General features: G+C 35.8%; 1 protein-coding gene across 8 annotated transcripts in view; it reads right to left on the reverse strand.

Annotated features, from left to right (window-relative positions):
• The window catches only part of ARHGEF12 (Rho guanine nucleotide exchange factor 12), a 148120-nt gene that overhangs the window by 23780 nt on the left and 103191 nt on the right, over positions 1-21149 (reverse strand). For 4 of the 8 annotated variants that reach the window (XM_069470782.1, XM_069470783.1, XM_069470779.1 and 1 more), the window contains 14 exons: positions 20192-20302; positions 19827-19925; positions 16660-16702; positions 16242-16347; positions 15659-15796; positions 15132-15164; positions 14704-14818; positions 13893-13998; positions 12321-12533; positions 7326-7458; positions 6697-6732; positions 6221-6375; positions 5109-5255; positions 3647-3732 (listed from right to left, as the gene is read on the reverse strand). In XM_069470782.1, the coding sequence (XP_069326883.1) occupies positions 3647-3732; positions 5109-5255; positions 6221-6375; positions 6697-6732; positions 7326-7458; positions 12321-12533; positions 13893-13998; positions 14704-14818; positions 15132-15164; positions 15659-15796; positions 16242-16347; positions 16660-16702; positions 19827-19925; positions 20192-20302 (1521 nt within the window). Of the gene's footprint in view, positions 1-3646; positions 3733-5108; positions 5256-6220; positions 6376-6696; positions 6733-7325; positions 7459-12320; positions 12534-13892; positions 13999-14703; positions 14834-15131; positions 15165-15658; positions 15797-16241; positions 16348-16659; positions 16703-19826; positions 19926-20191; positions 20303-21149 lie in introns of all 8 variants that reach the window. The other 4 variants (XM_069470781.1, XM_069470784.1, XM_069470777.1 and 1 more) reach the window with 1 other exon arrangement.

Genomic DNA, 21149 nt, shown 5'->3' on the forward strand with positions numbered 1-21149 from the left:
CCATTCCCCCATTTCTCTCTCTCCTTAAGCCTCCCTATTCCCTAAGACACAATATTGAAATGAGGTCAGTTAAGAACCCTACAATGGCCAATAAACATTCAAGTGAAAGGAAGAGTCACACAATACTTACGTTAAATCAAAAGCCAGAAATAATTAAGCTTAGTGAGGAAGGCATGTTGAAAGCCAAGATAGGCTGAAAGGCTAGGTCTCTTACAGCAGTTAGTCAAGTTGTGAATGCAAAGGAAAAGTTCTTAAAGGAAATTAAAAGCATCAGCTGCTCCAGGGAATACAGGAATGATAAGAAAGCAAAACAGCCTTATTGCTCCTATGGGGAAAGTTTGAGTGGTCTGGACAGAAAATCAAACCAGCCACAACATTCCCTTACGCCAGTCTAATCCAGAGCAAAGCTCTAACTCTCTTCAATTCTAAGAAGGCTATGAAAGGTGAGGAAGCTGCAGAAAAAAACTTTTGGAGCTAGCAGAGGTAGGTTCATGAGGTTTAAGGAAAGAAGCTGTCTCCATAATATAAAAATGCCAGGTGAAGCAGCAAGTGCTATGTAGAAGCTACAGCAAGTTATCCAAAAATCTAGCTAAGATAACTGAAGAAGGTGGCTCCACCAAACAACAGATTTTAAATGTACACATATCAGCCTTATACTGGAAGAAGATGCCATTTAGGATTTTCATAGCTAGAGAGAAGTCAATACTGGGCTTCAAATCTTTAAAGGACAGACCGACTCTCTTGTTAGGGGCTAATACAGCTTGTGACTTCAAGTTGAAGCCAATGCTCATTTACCATTCTGAAAACCCCAGAGCCCTTAAGAATTATGCTAAATCTACTCTGCCTGTGCTCTATGAATGGAATAACAAAACCTGGATGACAGCACAGCTATTTACAGCATGGTTTATTGAATATTTTAAGTCTATTGTTGAGACCTACTGCTCAGAAAAACGGATTCCTTTCAAAATATTACTGCTCATTGGCAATGCACCTGGTCACCCAAGAGCTGTGATGGACACGTACAAGGAGATTAATGTTGTCTTCAGACCTGCTAACACAGCATCCATTCTGCAACCCACAGATCAAGGAGTAATTTCAACTTTCAAGTCTTATTATTTTAGAAATACATTTTGAAAGGCTATAGTTGCTATAGATGGTGATTCCTCTAGTGAATCTGGGCAAAGTAAATTGAAAACCTTCTAGAAAGGATTCACAATTCTAGATGCCATTAAGAACATTAATGATTCATGGGAGGAGGGCAAAATATCAACATTAATAGAAGTTTGGAAGATGTTGATTCCAGTCCTCACAGATTACTTTGAGGGGTTCAAGACTTCAGTGGAGGAAGTAACTGCAGATGTGATAGAATAAGTAAAAGAACTAGAATTAGAGTGGAACATGAAGATGTGACCAAACCACTACATTCTCATGATATAACTTTAACAAATGAAGAATTGCTTCTTATGGGTGAGCTAAGAAAGCAGTTTCTTGAGATGGAATCTGCTCCTGGTGAAGATGCTGTGAACACTGTTGATATGACAACAAAAGAGTATTTGTTTTAGAATATTACATAAACTTTGGCTGAGAAAGCAGCAGCAGTGTTTGAGAGGGCTCACTCCAATTTTGAAAGAAATTCTACTATGGGTAAAATGCTATCAAACAGCATCTCATGCCACAGAGAAATCTTTTGTGAAAGGAAGAGTCAATGGATGGGGCAGACTTCATTGCTGAAGTTCAAGAAATTACCACCCCAACCTTCAGCAACTACCACCCTGATCAGTCAACAGCTATCAAGACTGAGGCAAGACCTTCCACCAGCAAGAAGATTATGACTCACTGAAGGCCCAGATAATCATTAGCACTTTTTAGCAGTATTTTTCAATGAAGGTATACACATTGTCTTTTTAGACATAAGGCACACTTAATAGACTACACAGTATAAACATAAATTTTATATGCACTAGAAAACCAAAACATTTGTGTGAACTGCTTTATTGTAATATTCGCTTTACTGTGGTGGACTGGAACTGAACCCACACTATCTCCTAGATATGCCTATATATGACATTGGTCAAGAATACAATTCTATTTATGTGTTCTAAAAGAAATTTTTTTGTTCCACTCTGTTCACTCACTTATCCACTTATTTTACCATGTTGCAGATTTATGCAGTCTAATGGACTGTGCTAAGAGGAACAACTGCACTTCTGTATTTTATTAATGGCAAATCTCATTTGACATTTGGTACTAACAATTATTTACAGAAGATGCAAATGAAACTGCTAAGGAATCAAGATATCTTAAGTCCATATGACTTACAACCTTTAATTCCAGTTTGATGTGAAAATTGATGATATACTATGTCATTTTATATAATAAAATGAAATCATGGTCATATAAAATTTTCAATTTTCTGTTTCAAGCTGAGCAGGGCATATAAAGCCAATACAACTCAGTTATAACTTTCACTGCCACATTGAGATGAAGAAACAAAATGAGTCACATTATCACAGAGTAGCCATAGAGTGAGTAGAGCTTTTCAAGGAAGTTAAATCTCCTCAATAATAATAATAATGCCAAAGTGAGCCTAGGACAGAAAATGCTTTGCAAAGTACAATCAATACAATAGAGTATGATTCCTTGCTCCTGTTCTATGAGTCTAGTGGCTAAGAAAAAAATCTACTGTTGCATTAGTAGATTCTAGGCCTTTCTCAATCCATCAATGAAAGGAGGAAGATGAAGACTGTTGTAGTCAACTTTCTAGTCTTTAATCTTTTAAAAAGTTATAATGGTAGAATCAGCAAAATCTTGTGGCATTTCCTCAAGTAGTGAATATTATGAAGTACATTTCTGCGGGCATATCTAAACAGTTTCTGTTTAATCTGTGTGCAGAATTTGAGAACCATGCCATTGACTTTACTATTACCCAAAGCCTTAACTATAGTACTTTCTTAAAAAGTTTGAATCAACTGCCTTCCCCTAGGAAAGTTCTCTATATATGTTCTAGTTTAGGTCTCTGTGCTATACATTCCCATAACAATCTACATTCTCCCCTTTCTGTTAAACTCATCATGCTTGAAATAACAGGCTACCTTCCCATTGATCATAAACTACAAGGGCAGGAGCCATGTCTGTTTTGATCACCACTATATCCCCAGCCCCTAGCACACACTGTCAAATATATACTAACAAAGGGTCAGACAGAAAGACAGAATTTGACAAACAGCTGGTATGGCTTCTGGACTCTTTCCTTATACTGTAAATAAAATTAAGTAATTTTCACTTTTCTACTTTTGTGATGACAGTTCTGGATCTATAATTTTCTAATATTGTAAAGTACAATTCTGAGATTCAGATAAAAAAGGATGGCTAAAATTCTCTATCAGTTAAATTATTTTTAAAAAGATCCATTTTACTCTATGTTCTTTAAATCATAAAAGATTAGTGTCTTTAATTTGATGAAAAACAGCACTTAGTTTAAGCACTTTTTAGAACACATTAACCAAGAGCATACTCTGGACCCTTTGCAGCTTTATATTAATTTTGCTAAATGAATGCGTTTGCATATTTGAAACGGTTATTTAACCTTGAATCTGATCATCAAGTGTCTGTAGAAACATTTAAAAGAAACAGAAAATTTTCTTACCCAGGTCAGCAAATCTTCCCCAATATGATCAATAACAGAGGTCTCATTCCTCTTTCGAACAGCCTTCATTTGCTCATTCAACCCAACTAAAGAAAAAAAATTAAGAACACAATCATTTTAGACTGAATTAATTACTGGTAGTACCAAGCAGCTAAAATTTTTCTGAAAGGATTTTCTGAGTAGTACAGCTGCTGCTAATCTCCTTAAATATAAATCTGGACACAATCCTTATACATCTAGCTATTATAAGCTCTATCTGAGAAACAGGTGCTAAAACATAAAACAACATTTTTGGAAACTAGCACATTACATACAGGTTAGTTGCATCAAATATGCACTCAACCTCAAGACTCCACCTATAACTATGCACAAAAGAACTTAAATTTAAATAGTGCAGGTAATTCTGCGTACAGTTCCTTTCAAAATGTGCATGGAACTCAATTAATTGTTCTGCTTTTGCTGTTTTTGTGTTTTTAGTGAATGAGTTGGATTCTCAGTAATAATTTTCTGATTTTTCCCATCTGAAGAGCATGGTTCTAACTTTAGGTGTTTTTTTTTTCTTATCTACATGTGCTTTTATGGTTGTTGTTCACATTTTCTTAATTTCCCAGATTTAAAAAGCACGTGTCTTCTCGGGTAGAGTGAGAAGACATCCAGACACCCACATCTGCAGATCTGACACTCATTTGTTTATTGCCACCAGAACAACCTTTTCTCGTTTAGAAATCCATCCCATTGACTCCTATTATGTCCTTACAATAAATATGTTTTTGAGATTGATAAAAAAAAAAAAAGTGCATGGTCACAGGCAACTGATACCTAAGATTACCCACAAAGAAGTAAAAGGCATCAATGTGGTTGGCAGGTGTTTGTAGGTGGTGATAACATCCTTGACAAAGAAAGATTGAAAATTAAAGGTCATAGAGTAACAGTGACCTACCAAAGATAGGAACATCCTATTAACACTACTGTCTACAAAAGTCCAAGATGACTACAGGGCAAAAAGCCAACAAGGTAGAATTTTTATATACTTACTCGAGTCTTCCAAGCAACAAAACAATGAAACAATTCCTGAAAATTATCCCACTATGGGATTAAATACTGTATATTTCTATTTACAAAATACATGTATACATATTTTATTATATGAAATATATATTCTTCAAAACATATCTAGTAATTGATAGGAAAGTTTCAAGGGTAATTTTGACTATTCATGTTTTTCACCTTAGGCACTGATTTTAGACCTGAAACCCTATGTTGACACTTTGTACATGAAAGGCTGATTGTGGGGGAAAAGGATCTAGTCAAAGTTACAATCATTTATTTATGTTATACTCTCATTCATAATTTCAAAAATTTAGAAAAATTTTATAAAGGTGTCTCTGTGGGTACCTTTATACTCACTATCTTTTCTCTATTGGAAATGTTAGGGATACAGATCAGAGCCAATTTCTCTTACTATGAAGTTGAAGAATATCTTCCAAGTTTGAAAAAATTTTCCGTAGTTCTGAAGGTGACAAAATCCCTTCTCTGGACACTCGCTGATAGAACACTTGATCAAGAACCTTCAGTGTTCGAACATGAGCTCTTTCAGTGTAAAACAATTCTAAGCAGAAAAAAAAGGAGATATGAATGTTGTCTTAGAATAAGACCATGGGACCAAACATAGTTATTAACTGGAATTAGGCAGCAAATGAATTATATAATAAATTATCATTTAGAAAGGACGACATGTCTCTGAGGTCACTTTGATTCCATGCAATTCTCCTACATACTGGCTCTCAAAGTTGAATACTGACAAATGAAAAATATTCAAAACTATTCTGTACTTAAAACGTAACAGAATACCCCCAAACTCATCCATCTGTTTACAATAATACACACCTGTCACAACTACAATATTAGAAAATTGTAAGCTGCAACATCATATATCTTTTAACTTGAGCCCTCTTCAGAAATAATGGAACTTTGGTTATCTAACTTGCCTATAAACCCTTCATTTCTGGAGCCAGACTTATAATTTCACTATGTCTCAATGTTGTCAGAAACCCAGTATTTATTCAAATCATATCCTAAGGATAGTAGCGGCTACAACATTCATGCCACATGCCTGTCACACACATGCCAGGCTAAATACAGAACACTGCTTAGGGTACAGGAAAACCTGGATCTAGTTTTTCCCTTATCACTTATCAGATGTATGATCTTGATGAACGCCATTAATCTCCCTGGGCCTTAGCTTCCTCATTTATGATTTATACATAAAAATAACTCACCTGAAAGTAAAGTGATGGCACAAATATTGTGTCAATGATTTTTCAACTTAAAGATCTATAATGCTATGAATCTTAAACAGTTTGAAGGCTAAACACCTTTTCCTTCTAAATTATCAATACAAATCATAGAATCATTTGCATTTTTTTTGAGTTGTAGAGTTCAAGGATCTATCTAGTTAAATTTCCTTTGTTTAAAACAGAAGGCCAGGAGAAACTCTGAAGCAAACTCCAAGGCTTTACTCCGATAAAACTCAATAGATGTCAACAACAAGAAGAACAAATTGATTAAACTCACCATTAATCACTTCTTGTCTTTTGATCTCACAAGGTTTTAGTCCCAATAACACTTCTCTACTAACAAGCTGCTGCCAATTGGGTGGATCTGTCTCTAAGTCATTTTCAAATTGTTCATCCTCACTTTGACTTTCTCCAAAAGCTATGGGGTCAAACCTATGAAGAAAAAAATAATGAATTCTACTTGACGACTTCAGGTTGACAATGAGAAACAGCGTAAGTCTTTATATTACAGTAAATGAGTTAAAATTTCTGAATCTTAGCACAGAGCCTAAAACATCATCCTCTCCTACAAAATGGCTTATATGTATTATATATACCTCAATATATAGCTTTTGAATGATTTGTTTATTAAGAGCTTTCTTTTACACTAACAGATTTGTGTACAGGTTTCTTTTCTTTTAAAACTGGGACTTTAGAGGAAAAAGCTACATTTCTAACTGTACCTTTATTTTAAGCTACTTAAGATTTACTTACTTTCGAAAAGGCTTTGGTGTCCCATGTTCAGTCACCCTAAAACAATGGAGAGTAAAGAGTGAACATAAAAACAAAATGGTGATTAAGAAATTTATACCAAAGATACTCAAGACTGGGTTAAACTCCAGTGGTTTTATAAACAATTCTTTGGGATAATGTAATGATTTAACATAAAATAAGTTGAAAAAAAATTCAGTATCTTTCTAAAGTTCAGCACCAACAAGTGCTAGTTCTTTTTTTTTTACTGGTCAAAATGCTGCCCATTTATTTCTATGACTAATTAGTCAAACATTCTAATAAAATTACCTAACACTTTAGGTTAATTTACATACTGTATACCAAAACAGTTGTTGTTGTTATGTTTTTGTGTTTTTTTTTTTTTTAGCTTATCATCATGGAGGTACAAAAGTTCAGGCCATATATACTGCCCATGTCCCGCCCATCCCCCCGAGTCAGCGTGACCATTCCCCAGACAGTGCGCAATGCACTCATCATGTAGTTATACACCCATCCCCTTCTTTCTCAAAACAATTACATAGGAGAAAAAATGCTACCATATATAGGAATAGTATATAATTCAAAAAACTTTACGCAATGCTCTCAACCTTTATAAGATATCACTGAATTACCTTTCTACTTCACATTCCTCCTCCTGCACTTGGTCTAATGAAGGAGGTGGGAAATCAAAGACAGTATTGGGAGTACGAGGTGCGCCATCCAAGGAATCTCCAGATGCTGGTGTTTCTCCACTTTGCTTTGATCCTGAAAAGACAAAAGTCAGACATTCACAGAATGCTAATATTTAATAAAGGCACTGATTACCAAAAAAATTAGTTCCCATAGGAGCTTCAACTTAATCCATAGCCACATTCTTATTTAAACAATTACAGGTTAGCTAGAACCAAAATTTTAGTATGTAAAATTATAAAATGAACTAAAACACAAACAGAAAAATCATTTTTATTTTGGTATTTATTTTTTTAAAGATAGGGTCTCGCTATTGCCCAGGCTGGACTGCAGTGGCCCAATCATAGGTCACTGCAGCCTCGAACTCCTGGGCTCAGGAGATCCTCCTGCCTCAGCCTTCAAAGTAGCTGGGACTACAGCTACCACCATGCCCAGCTAGTTTTTTAAATTTTCTATAGAGACAAGTTCTCACTATGTTGCCCAGAATGGTCTCATACTCCTGGCCTCAAGTGATCCTCCTGCCATGGCCTCCCAAAGTGCTGGAATTACTGGCATGAGCCACTGAACCTGGACATAAAAATCACTTAAAAAACAGCTTCTTAAAAATCAACACAAGATAGGGCAACAGTTGAACTAGTTGAGAAGAGCGTATGGTGAGGAACAACAGTCTCCCATCATATCCTTCTCTAGCTCCAGTATCAATCCTTTTTCATGTTTTCAAATTTTACTTACTGTGATAATCCAACACCAAATAACAACCTCTTATTTCTTTTTCTTATTATCTTTAGGTAATATCTATAATATTTCTTTCCCTTCTGAGGATTTTGCTCACTTATACTTCCCACCTTAACTTTCCGCCCATTTCTTCCCAAAGTTTAATCGTTATATTATTATTTCTAGCTGGGTTATTAACTTGTTACCTAAATTTAAATGACATATCTATATTTTTATTCCATCAAGGAGTTAATAACTCTCTTCTATGTCAGATTAGTTATTTAGTGTCTATATCCTTCCCTTTAATTGTATTTCTCTCCTTCTATTTTTCATTTCTTTCAATTACATTTTTACTTGTATCATTAAAAGAGTTTTTTACATTTATAGTCTGATCTGCAGCCACAATGAAATATTCTGTGCTTTGCCTATTAGGATGATTCTAAAAGTCTGAAAACTAATAAAGAAGTTCTTACATTATTATGATAATATATTATAGATATTATCATATACAGCATCAACACATATATACACATTCCTGTCAAGCTAAAGGGTATACTAGTTAGAATTATATTTTCTTTTCTACTGGCTCAATGATGCAACCCCTGGACCACTTGAAATACAATGTTCATTACATTAAAGTTTATTTTATACATCATCATTTGCTTTAAGATCATGCCACATTTTACTTTGTTTCATGTTGAAATTATGACTTACTTTTTTGAACAATTCTGTTTTTCTTAACATTTCTAAATGGCTTTCTTTTATTGCTGTCAAAGTAATATAATTTTATCAAATCTCAAATTTTTTCATCTGCTACCTCATACCATCTACTGCTTAAGATCTCCTTTTTCTTATCCCTGATGTTTTTGTGTTCCAGTCTGGAAAAACTGCTCCCTGGTCCTATGACACAACCACTGTCTTTGAACTGCCCTCTGCCACTTTCCTGGATCCCATGACATTTTCCTTCTTAATTTTTCTCCTATATTGCTGTAGTGTGTGCCCTCAAAATAATTTTAAAGGGGCGCATTTCGGTTAAACTCGATTGTTGCATATATGAAAATGTCTTTATTCTTTCTTCTTATTTGATGAATAGTTTGGATGAATATAGAATTCCACATTCAAAACCATTTTCTTTCAGAAAGTTGAAGGCGTTGCTTTCGTATTTTAGCACCCAGTGTTTATGATGAGAAATGCGCTGCATCACATCATCTCTTATCCCTAGTACACTGAAATTTCTCAGGACATTTTAGGTATGGATTTTTTTTTTTTTAAAATCATTCATTATAGTTGGTTCTCAGTGACCCTTTCTACCTGAAGATGTGTATTCTTTTTCAACACTGGGAAACTTTCTCCTATTATTTCTCTAACTACCTCTCCTCTTTGTCCTCTGTTGGTGTTTTGTGAAAAGAAATAGATGTTGGGCCTCTGTAGAGGTTCTATATATGTTTTTAGGGATTTCTTTTATTTAAATATTGGCAGTTGTGGTAGTTTGAAAATATGTCCCCAAATTTTTTGATACTCCTCCCGAGGAGTGGGGCCTAATTCCTCTCTCCTGGAGTGTAGGCTAGATTTAGTGATTTGCTTCTAATTTACAGAACTGACAGTATGTACCTCCAGAGCCTAAGTCATAAAAGACATCGGGGCTTCCTTCTTGCTCTCTCTTTTGGATCATTCCAGGAAAAGTCAATCACCATGTCACAGAACACTCAAGCAGCTCCAGGGAAAAGCCCATGTGGCAAGGAACTGAGGCCACCAGTATGGCGGTAAGGCCTCCGGCCAACAGCCACCTAAGTGGGCATAGAAGTGAGATCTCTAGCCCCAGTTAAGCTTTCTGATGACTAGCTGATATCTTGAATGCAACCTTATCAGAGACCCCAACCTAGAACCACCCAGCTAAGCTTCTCTTGAGTCCTTCACCCACCAAAAAGGCGAGATAATAAATGTTTTTCGCATTACGCCATTAAGTTTGGGGTAACTTATCACACACCAATTAGTAACTAATACAATAGATGTTACACTATATTTAACAGTTATATTAAAAATTTTTCTATCTCTGAATGTTCCCTATTCTTGCTGTATTGATGCAATAACTTCTTTAATGTTTCCAAGTATACTATCTAATTTAGAGTTATTTACTTAAGCCCTTGTCTGTTACCAAATTACCTTTTTCTTCTAGGGGCAGTTTTTCTGTTTATTTTGTATTTTCTTTTTATGCCACTGTCTGTTACATTTGGCATTATGTATTACCTTACATCTTTATGCCAACAAGCAAATTTTGCCAAGAGTGAGTAACGTTCATATTTAAGAATGAAAGGCTGGCTAGCTGGTTTGGCTTTCTTTTGCTGATATATGGAAATAGGTCCATTTCAGCTGAGAGTTCTCCGAGTAGGGTGAGTCACTGGCATGCCTATTGTCAGGCTCCAAAGCATCAATACTGTGAGGACAACTCTTCCCACACAATTCATTCAATTTCTCTAAAAAAGAACACACCAATTTTCTTCTACTCCATAAATGACAGAGACTGCTTATGTTCCATAATGCAGAGATCAGAAGCTGCAGACACAGCTGCTTTAATTATACACCTTCAATTAATTCACCATTTTCAGCTCTATTCTTATTTATGCACTCCATAACATATGCCAACTCTGAGACAAGTCTCTCCAGGGTTCCAATGGGCACACTGGCTCCTACCTTGGACTCCTAAATAAACTACGGGCTCTGGCTTCCTTTACGTTTTATCCATCAAATCACTCTTGTCCACTTTGAATCTCCCATACTTGTTGAAATCACTTACTTGCTGATAACATATTCCCTTCCTCTACTTCTTTTCTCTTTATGGTTTTTATTCGTTCTTTACCTACTATGCTTTTATTTCAATGAGTCATGGCAGCCACGGCATATCAATGCATATATATTCAATCTAACATCTTCAGAATTCCATATTTGACAAAATCCCCACATTTCTTCAAATGTTACCCTTACTTCTTTGCCTTAAACAGAAACCTGCCTATCCTCTGGGGTGTCACCTCTTCTGCTGTAGCCCTCTCAAACAGACACTGATGTTTGTGTCAGACACAGTGTACTTCAGGGTGGAGAGGAGATGACGGATAGCCTTCCTGCTCCTCAGTACGACCTGGATCATTATCTTGCCTTCTTCGTGTAAAAGCACGTGCTCTGTTGAGGCTCTCACTCTCTGGATATTATCACGTGTTCTTCCTCCTCACAACAATCACCTAGCATCACTAAACCTTTGGCTGTTGGCTGACAGTTTTCCTGTCCATGCTAAAAGCACACTAGGTGACCTCAAAAGCCATGTATATGAAGCTATTCAAACTCCTGGCTCCTTGGTTGCTTGCCTTCTTCATCTCTCGTAATCTCCTACATGTCAGCTCAGTGACCACTGCCACAGCCTCATCCTCGATCATGTCATTACCAAAAACTGAACCAGCTCCAAAATCACTAACATGGATAGGCAGTTCCTTCTCCAAATAAAACTACCTATTCTCCAAGCTCACTTGCTTAAGAAACCTAGTATAACAAGTATGGAGTACAGTAATATGCCCCAAGCCAACTAGCTACAAAAATTATTTCACATCCTTCTTAACTCTTCAAATTCCCTTGTTCTTCTCACTAAAACTTCACTCTCAGCTAATAACCTTGTCCTTTACATATACACAGCACATCTCATCTCCTCTCTCCTTCTTAAAACTTTATTCTATCACTGATACAGTCTCTCTTCCCTCAGCTGGCTTCCCACTAACATTAAAAAAAAAAAAAAAAAATTGTATCTCAGATTTTTCAAAAAGTTTTCTTTAGACCTTCCCCCTGCACAGACAGACACACATATATCTGCCTCTAACTGCTAACCAGTCCCCACCTTTCCTTTACTGGACTTAGGACAATTTGAATTTTTAATGATGGATGACTATCTCCCTCATGAGACTAGGCTCCATGAGGCAAGCATTTGTGCCTAATTATTGCATGATAACATCTGGTACAGAGCTAATTGCCTGACAGAGCTTAATAAATATTTTTTAAATGAATGAGAACTAAAAATTATCATTCAGCATAGATTTGTCATGGATTGTAGAATACTAAAATGTTAAAACTAAATTAAACTGGGATTCAGTCTTGACTAAAATAATGTGCCACTCTATTTTTCAGGTAGTGTGTTTGTTTTAATAAAACCTTGATAGTTAAGCTGAACTACAGCATTAGCTCACCTGTATCATTCTCTTTCCCTCCTTCCTGGGAAAGAGTGACCCCTGAAGCTACAGAGGACATTGAATTGGCAGGCAGGTACCCAATGTCCGTTCCTTCATTTGCTAACCCACTCTGGCGCAACTTAGCAGAATCCTGAGGTTCAGGACTCACAGATGAGGGTGTAGGTAAGTGCTTAGGGTGGCGCTGCTTCTGTAGTTCCATGGCTCTGCCAACTGCACAGAAGATAGTGGTTAGTAATCTGTATTGCAACATAGCTAAAAGAAAAAAAGACAATATAAAAGGATCTAAAAAAAATGTCTGGAACATGGTGGACCCTAGAAAAATATAAAATGAATTATTATAGAGAGCAAGGAATAGACACACAGGAAGAAAGGCAGGCAGACAGGCAAGCAATGATGGCAGGAAGGACACAAAGAGAGAGAATAGAAGGGTGGAAGAAAGGGAGAAGGTAGAAGATGAAGGGGAGAGGTAAAAGAAGGGTCATGAGGAAAGGAGAGGAGGAGAGCAATGGTGGGCAGGGGCAGAGGGAATGCTGGGAGACAGAGGTAGATACATTCTATCTATTCATTTGTAAGAATGAAAATGAAGCCCTTTATCTTTGTGAGCTCTTGGCAAGCCCCCACTTCACTTCTCCCCTAATACTCACAACATCATTATCACAATATGCCTCAGAGACTATCCAGACAAATCCTTATTCTGTTCATTATCCCTGTTCACATCAGTAACCATGAGAAGCTAAAGACTCTCATTCAGGTTGTCATCCTCCATGCCACTGTACATCCTCACACAGCTTTTCATATCCATAATCTAACCCCATCTTCCCTAATTCCTAAAATTCTTCTTTTGTATCCCTTGGAACTCACAGTCAGCATTTGTGAAATCCTCCATCTCTTCAACCTCCTCTCTGACAACTTCCTTCACCTTCTCGATGCACTGGCATTTGAGTGAGAATTCCTCATTGTGTATCAGTATCACTGTATCACAACTCCACTCCCACCTGCACCATGCCAATATTTTCAAATGTGGTGCTGTCGAGATGAGAACCCCCACATGATTTGCTACCCTCCCCACAGGACCACCACCTCTACCTTTCCTGCAGCCCTCTCTAGTGGGCTCATCTCTCTCCATCGGGCCTAGGGGTAAGGGAAATCAGGAAATAAAGCACAATGAAGAGGTGGTAAAATTGTACAAGTATGGAGAGGGCGAGCAATATACGTATAGAAAGATTAAACAAAGTGTGGTGCACAGATCCACACACACTTTGGTATTTTTTTTTTTTAATTTTACAACCACAACTTGAATGCAAACAAAATCAGAATAGGTAAATAAATTATGTTATAGACATGTGACAGAATATTGTACTGCCATTAAAGAAGACGTTTATGACAACTATGTAGAAACATGAGAGGTATTTAGTTCAGAAATAATATTGAATGGAAACAAGACATATTGGAAGCTCATGAAATCATCTCAGAAACACCTTTCTCCAGCAATTCACTCTAATAAAATGAGCCTCTGATGTAAAGACAACATGGAATGGTGGGAATGCAGCATTTCAAACTTCAACGTACTTGCACTGTTGTCATGACGGCTTGGTCTCCGCGGGGGTCCCAGGATGCTGGGGAAGCCTCTTCGCTTCCCTTTTTCTTCGCCCTCTCTATCTTTCTTCATACTTTGCTAGAGTTGAGGTACAACCCAAGAGATAAGAGATACATAACAGACTAAATTTCTTTTGCTGCTTTGAAACATGGAAGTGAGATTCCAATGGTTAGTTGAAATAAATTGGTCAGAAGTTAATAAAAGCACACATACACAGCACTCATTAGAGGTTGGCACACAGTATTGTGTACACTTCAGACTCAAGATGTCTTTTCAGACCCTTTAGAGCTGACGATTTGGAGAAATAAAAGGGTAGTTTTTTAACACATTTACCAGGAGCTTGTTCTAAACAATTCACTCAACCACCCAACAAATATTTACTAAGCTCATAATGTATGAAAGCACTATGCTAAAAGCTGGGAATACAGCCATGAAGGAGGTCCTGTCCCTCATAGAGCTTTATAATTTAACAAACATTAAACAAAAACACAAATAATTACAAACTGACAGGTACCATAAAAGAAAAGTATAAGGCACTAACAGAGGTGGGGACAGTACTCTGTGTAAATTGCTAATTTCACTTTTTGAATTGTCTGATAATAACTTATATGGCTAAATTTCTCATTAGATTTTGAGTTTCTTGAGAACAGAAATCATCTTATACCTGCTAGTATGCCTAGCACTAATTTGCTGATTAAGTAAATACTAAGAAGATGGAAGATACTGCAACCAAATGTAAAGAAGCACCCGGGCTTGAATACTCTATTATTATTTTAGTCTTACCTTGATTTTTGGAAGGAATCCAATCCGACCTCGCTTGTGCTCCAGATTTCGAGGTTCTTTCACTTTCACTCCCAAATGCTTCATGTACATGAGAATAACATACTGCATTGTGGAACTGGAGGAGAAAGGGCTAAGTAAAATAAGACTTCTGAGAAGAAAGGATTGGTGGAATAAAGACATCAAATCATTTCCAAAAATGTTAAAATTCTAGAAATTAAACAATAAAGAACTATCTAATCATTGCACACAGAAAAGGATTCTACTTGGATGACACTATTAGTCAAATAAAATACAGGCCACCAGAGGGAGACCACCATCTACATTTTGCAAGTTAAAAGAAATAAATTACAATGTAGGGCTGAAAGGAGAAAACACAGCTACCTTTTTTTTTTTTTTTTTTAATTCTAGGAGAAAAACAGTTATGTTACCTCTTATCTTCTTCTACAGCCTGAGCAGTCATCCTAAAAAAAAAAAATGTTTAAAAAGGAAATATGAAAGTTTAATAAAAGAGTTGCTATTAAATTTAGATACCTGAAACAATAGAGCCAAATGCTTTGGGCCCCACCCTAAATCTCTGTCACCTAGAATAAGACATCAAAAGAACCCTAATCCCCTTTTCACCATCACGTCATCAACTGTACATATTTTATAGCAAGAAATATTCCCAAAGTCTATGAACTGAAACCAATGAAAATATTCAACCTATTTTTCATCACTGATTAGAAATTTTAGAGTTATTCATTTACCAACACTCAGAAAAAGAAACATAAGAACTTTACCTTAAATAAAATAATCAGAAAAAGAAAAAAAATTCCAGTTTCTCAAGCACTATGACAAAATAAACAGTTCCACGTAACACAATCCGACAGCCCTTCTAAATTTGTGCAAAGGGTACTTTAAGCATCATTAGCACCTCAGTAGGGAGGGCATTTCCACATGTATTTCTATTACTTACAACACTTCTTCAATTTTGGCAACAATCTGTTCTGCACATGCCCGCTCCTTCTCCAGAGTTACCCGGTCCTTATCTCGCTCTGCATCAAGTTTAGTCAGCTCACTTTCAGCCAAGGTTAGTCCCATACTACGTTTCTGCCTAAAAGGAATATGAAAAATTTCCTGAGGTAGCCTAGGGAAAAATTACCTCCCCCTGGAAATGTTTCATCACAGTCTCCATAACTTTAAGTTTCTAGGAACAGGCAAAATGTCACAGTTTTCTATGTATAGGTCCGTGTCACCTAGGACACCAGAGGAAACAAAAATTCTAGGGGCAATTAATCAAAATCAAAGAATACATACAAGCAACACACTTAGCATAGACACAGTACTGAGCTCAAATCCTGAAAATATATGGAATGAAGACTATGGACTCTCAGTTCCACTCTAACCCTTTGATTCCAGATGTTCATTATGTTTTCATAACAGTGATAGGACCATATGGATTACCTAGCACTAAGTATTTAATGTGTAATTAATTTTTTCCTATATAAAAAAACGAATTCAGAATGACTGTATCAGGTTTTATCTACCACTAAGCTTACCGAAAATCTTCCAAGTGCCTCTGAACTTCTGGGTGAACTCTTTCTTGCATAGTTTGAATATAGTGGCGATGTAGATCCTCAGGAATAAGCTCAGGTCGTCTTTTTTCTGCATAAAGAAAAGGAAAGGAATTGTTTGATCTAAAGGTATGTTCTGTGGAACATATAACTGGGAACATACCAATCCTACTTGGCACAAATTTTAAGTTGGAGTATGCCAAAGAGAAGTACTTTAGTACATTTCATGTATTTCATCTCAGACTTCAGATCTCATTTACTCTTAAATGTATCGCAGACTCTCCTTCTGTTGCGATTCAAGTGATCAACTAGTTGCCATGTGACAGATAAAACCTTTAGAGATGAACTGAGCTATGTATCTACAGAGATGTAATTCTCCAGGATATTGGTACTCCAAACTTACCTAGATCCACAGATATTTCATCAGGAACAGAAACTTTCAGGTGCTAAAACAAAATGCAAACAAAAGGTGAAACAGTACCAAAGGTGTTTCAAGATGTATGTAAGTAGTCGTGTAAAGTAAAAGGATACAACTTGGATACCTATTCTTATAAGCATATTCACCTAGAAGTTAATTTTATTCATTCAAATTTCATAGCTCTGGAATGTTCTACCATTTAAACTTAAAAATAAGCCCTTTTCCCAAGAATCATGCTAGAAAGGAAATATCTATAGTCTAATTACACTAGATGATGAATGCTTTTGTGTCACACTTATTCCTAATGAATATATTGGTTTTGACTTTCTAGAATCTTTGGTTAACATAATCAGTTATAAATCATTTAAATAAATGTAGGTAAAACCTAAACTATGTGTATATCACCATATGAAAAATTTATTCATATATAATTTTTATTTCCTGCGTTTGAGATACTCATATATAATCATGATTTTTACTCCCTGTATTTGAGATGCAGAGCATATTCCCGATCATTTTCCTATGTAAAGTTAAAGAATCCTCACAATAGCCACACTCCCAATGAGAAAGTATTAGATGTCAATGTTGAGTTTTTGAGTCTTAAATTTCCAGTAACCATCCATAGTTCTTGCTATTGAACTAAGGTGATTGTCTTAGAATATACTTCTTCCTAGCTAGGATTTTCCCCACAATAGCTGCATAATAATTACCAGATTGTTTCTTCCCCCATTAATTTGGGGAAAACATTTTATTATTTTGGATCTAGAGGAAATATCTTAACCTCTTCAGGCTTATTTTGTATTGTATATCATTCCAAATTTAAAAAAATCCTATAAGATCTAAAGTTTTAAATTTGAAAATAAGTCACTGCTCAAAATTATGAGAACTTTTATATTCATTTGAAGAACAGTGAAAGATTTGAAAACTTTGTCTTTAACTGAAGTTGCCAAGCAGTAGCTCAAATCAATTTTCTTAAAAGCATTTCTATTCCAAATGTAAAAAAGTATATAAAAGTTCATTTGTGCATATAGATATTTATATGAAATAAATATGACCTGTAGCATAAAAATGTAATTAGCAAATTAATCAGTCACCATTCTTCTTATACTTTAATGATGATATATTTATATGGAGCATAAGCAGCAGATTTGACTTAGTTTGGAGCTCCCTTAAAAAATGTGAAATTCAAACATACTTAAATATACTATCATTTCTTCATGAAAGTAAATTATTTTAATAAAAATGAAGTATAATATTTTAAACAATGGCAGAATAATCAGAACTCTAATTCATTTAACAAGTGTCTGAGTGATCACTATGTACCAGGAACCGTTCAGTGTTGGGGACACAGCAGTAAACAAACAGAACAAAAACATTTGTCCTAATGGAGCTTACATTTGGGGTAGAAGAGTAGAAATACAGTTATCCCTTGGTATCCACAGGGTATTGGTTCCAGATACAGAATCAGTGGATGCTCAAGTCCTTTATATAAAATGGCTTAGTATTTGCATATAACCTATGCACATTCTCCAGTATACTTTAGCTCTAGATTATTTATAATATTTAATACAATATAAATGCTATGTAAATAGCTGTTACAGTGTATCGTTTTTATTTGAATTTTTAAAATTTTTTTCCTTGAATATTTTCAATCCATAGTTGGTAAAACCTGCAGATAACAGACGGCCAACTGTATAAACAAACTAAATAAATAAATAAAACATAAGTTCTATGGATAAAAATAACATAATAAGAAGTGACAGAAAGTAAAGGGGGTGAAATTTTAAGTAGGTTGGTCAGGGAAGGTCTCACTGAGAAGGTAATTGCATTTAGCAATATGAAAGTGTGTTGGAAACTTTGTAAAGGAATACAAAGGATATGGGACAGGAGCTAGAGGGAGAAGTAGGGCCAAAATGTTTGTTTGTTTGTCTTAAGATAGGGAAAATAACAATGTTTGCATGCTAATGTGAGTCGCTCACTTTTAGAAAACAAACAGAAAAAACCAGTGATGCAGGAGAGGGGGGTGATAATTGCTAGAGTAAATCTAATATAAGGAAATACACTGTAGATACAGGCAGCGCCAGCCTTAGATGAAAGATAGACAATCCCTCCATAGCCTTAGGAGAAAGGGCAGAGGTATGGTATGATGAAGGTAGGTGATACGTCTGGTAGAAGTTCTCTTCTGTATACTTTAAATTTGCCAGAGAAACAGGAAGGTCAAGGTTATCAGCTGAGAAAAGGGTAAGAGAAGAAGTGATGGAGGTTTTAGGAGAGAGAAGGTATGACACAGTTAAGAGAACGGCAAATCTGAAAGGACTGGCGCTGTGGGGCGTGATTATCCAGGATGTATTATGGGCTAGCTGCTATTTACCCATAACAACGCTAAAAATAAAACTTACTAGTTTAAAAACCTTATTAACATTTCTATTGGTAAAATAAAACACTATCATTATTTATTTCAGTGTGAGTGAGATCTTTTCTACCACTTTTTAGTTAAACTTCTGTCTCCACACTTCTAAGAGGCCACCCAGAGTTCAATTACACAGGTATTATCCCTTGGGTCCTAATATATATCTCATATGTGTTCCCTTTTTCATTCCCTCATTCTAATTATGCACATGTAAAAACCTAAATACACATATATCCCCTAAAACTTATAGTGAGAATTCATATGTCTTAAACTAATTTAGAAATGATGGGGGAAAAAGAAAGTCAAGAGTAACCAGGCCGGCATGGTGGCTCACGCTGGTAGTCCTAGCACTTTGGGAGGCAAGGTGGGAAGAACACTTGAGGCCAGGAGTTTGAGACCAGTCTGAGTAAAAGCAAGATCCCTGTCTCTACGAAAAATACTAAAATTAGCCAGGCGTGCTGCCACTACTCCAGAGGATGAGGCAGGAGGATCGCTTAAGCCCAGGAGTTCGAGGTTGCAGTGAGCTATGATGAGGCCACCGCACTCCATCTTGGGCAATAGGGTGAGACCCTATCTCAAAAATAAAAATAAAAAATAAAAAAAGAGTAACTAATAATTGAGATATAATACAGATGTCAGAAAGCACAATAAAATCTAAAAACACGGGAAGGAAGATTGGAAACCAGAGGCCAATAATTCAATGTACTTAAGCAAAGATTATAATATTAACTTGGCAACTTACTGCAGATCGATCCAGGAAGAACTGATGAAACTCAAGGAAGATGCGACGTGTTTCCTTAGAATTGGTCTGTTTATACAAGTCTGAATAGAGATAACAGAGCTGAAGTGGAGAAAGGAATGAAAAACACAAAGTGAGAAATCATGAAAAATGTAATTTTCTAGATCCTAATTGTGTCGGAATGTTTGTAACAAGCACGTCACCAAAAATAACTTGTAACCAAGTCTTAAAAAAAATTAATAACATCTATCATTATATGTTTGTGAAACTGGAAGAAGTCTGTCCACTCATTTCGTAGATGTAAAAAGTTCTATGGTATATGAATCAATAGAATAACTTTGAATCAGCTAAATTGCAAAATATGTTACCAATGTTGCAGGGTCAAACTGTGAAACTACATGGTGTAAGAAAACAGCCAGGTGAGCCGGACGAGATTTTAGCAGTTCAATGCTCTGGAAACAGCTGCACTGCCCATTGATCTAGAGGAAGAAATATATACGTCAGCAACTACAACTTATAAATACAAAATGCATTGTAGGCTCAGTCGCACATAGCTATCCAAATTTCACTTTGACCTCCCTATAAAAAAATTCAAGATTTAAAAAATGTCACTAAAATTTACTGGCAACACAGGCTATAGAATCTCTTCCTCTGAAAATTAATCATCTTTCAGGGACAGGTTAGAAGAAAGTCCATTTTGAGAGAATGAAAATTTAGGAGATGATTATCAAGGACCTCAGATGTCTACGAATCAGTATATCAAATACAGTCTAACAAACATTTCTAAAAATATAATGGAAGACCTTTTGCCCAATAACAAAACAGGTATCTCCCTTTTTCATTTGAAGAGCTAGCACAGAAATGGTGGTGGGAAATGGAGTTGTGTGATTTTAAAACAACTCCTAGAGTATTTGTATAATCCCTAAATACACTAAACATAAAAAACAGTAATAGTTAAAATTAAGGTAAACTAGCATCACAATTTCCATATAATTTTTCACATTTAGAAAAATTAGAGAAGTTAATCTAAAAATTAATACCAATTCTACACAATGTCTTCCAGAAATTAATAGAAGACCACTTCCTACCTAAAGGCTAGCATTACCCAACTGTCAAAACCAAAGATATTACAGTAAGAAAAACTACACACCAATACCTCTCATGAACATAGATGTAAAAATCCTCTGCAAAGTCAGAGCAAACTGAATCCAACAATATATTAATACAAAAAGGATAATACATCATGACCAAGTGGGTTTCATTCGGGAATGCAAGGCTACTTCAACATTCTAATATCAATCATTGTAATCTACCACATTAGGAGAC

This window comes from Eulemur rufifrons, chromosome 6, assembly GCF_041146395.1.
Source record: "Eulemur rufifrons isolate Redbay chromosome 6, OSU_ERuf_1, whole genome shotgun sequence".
Taxonomy (NCBI): domain Eukaryota; kingdom Metazoa; phylum Chordata; class Mammalia; order Primates; family Lemuridae; genus Eulemur; species Eulemur rufifrons.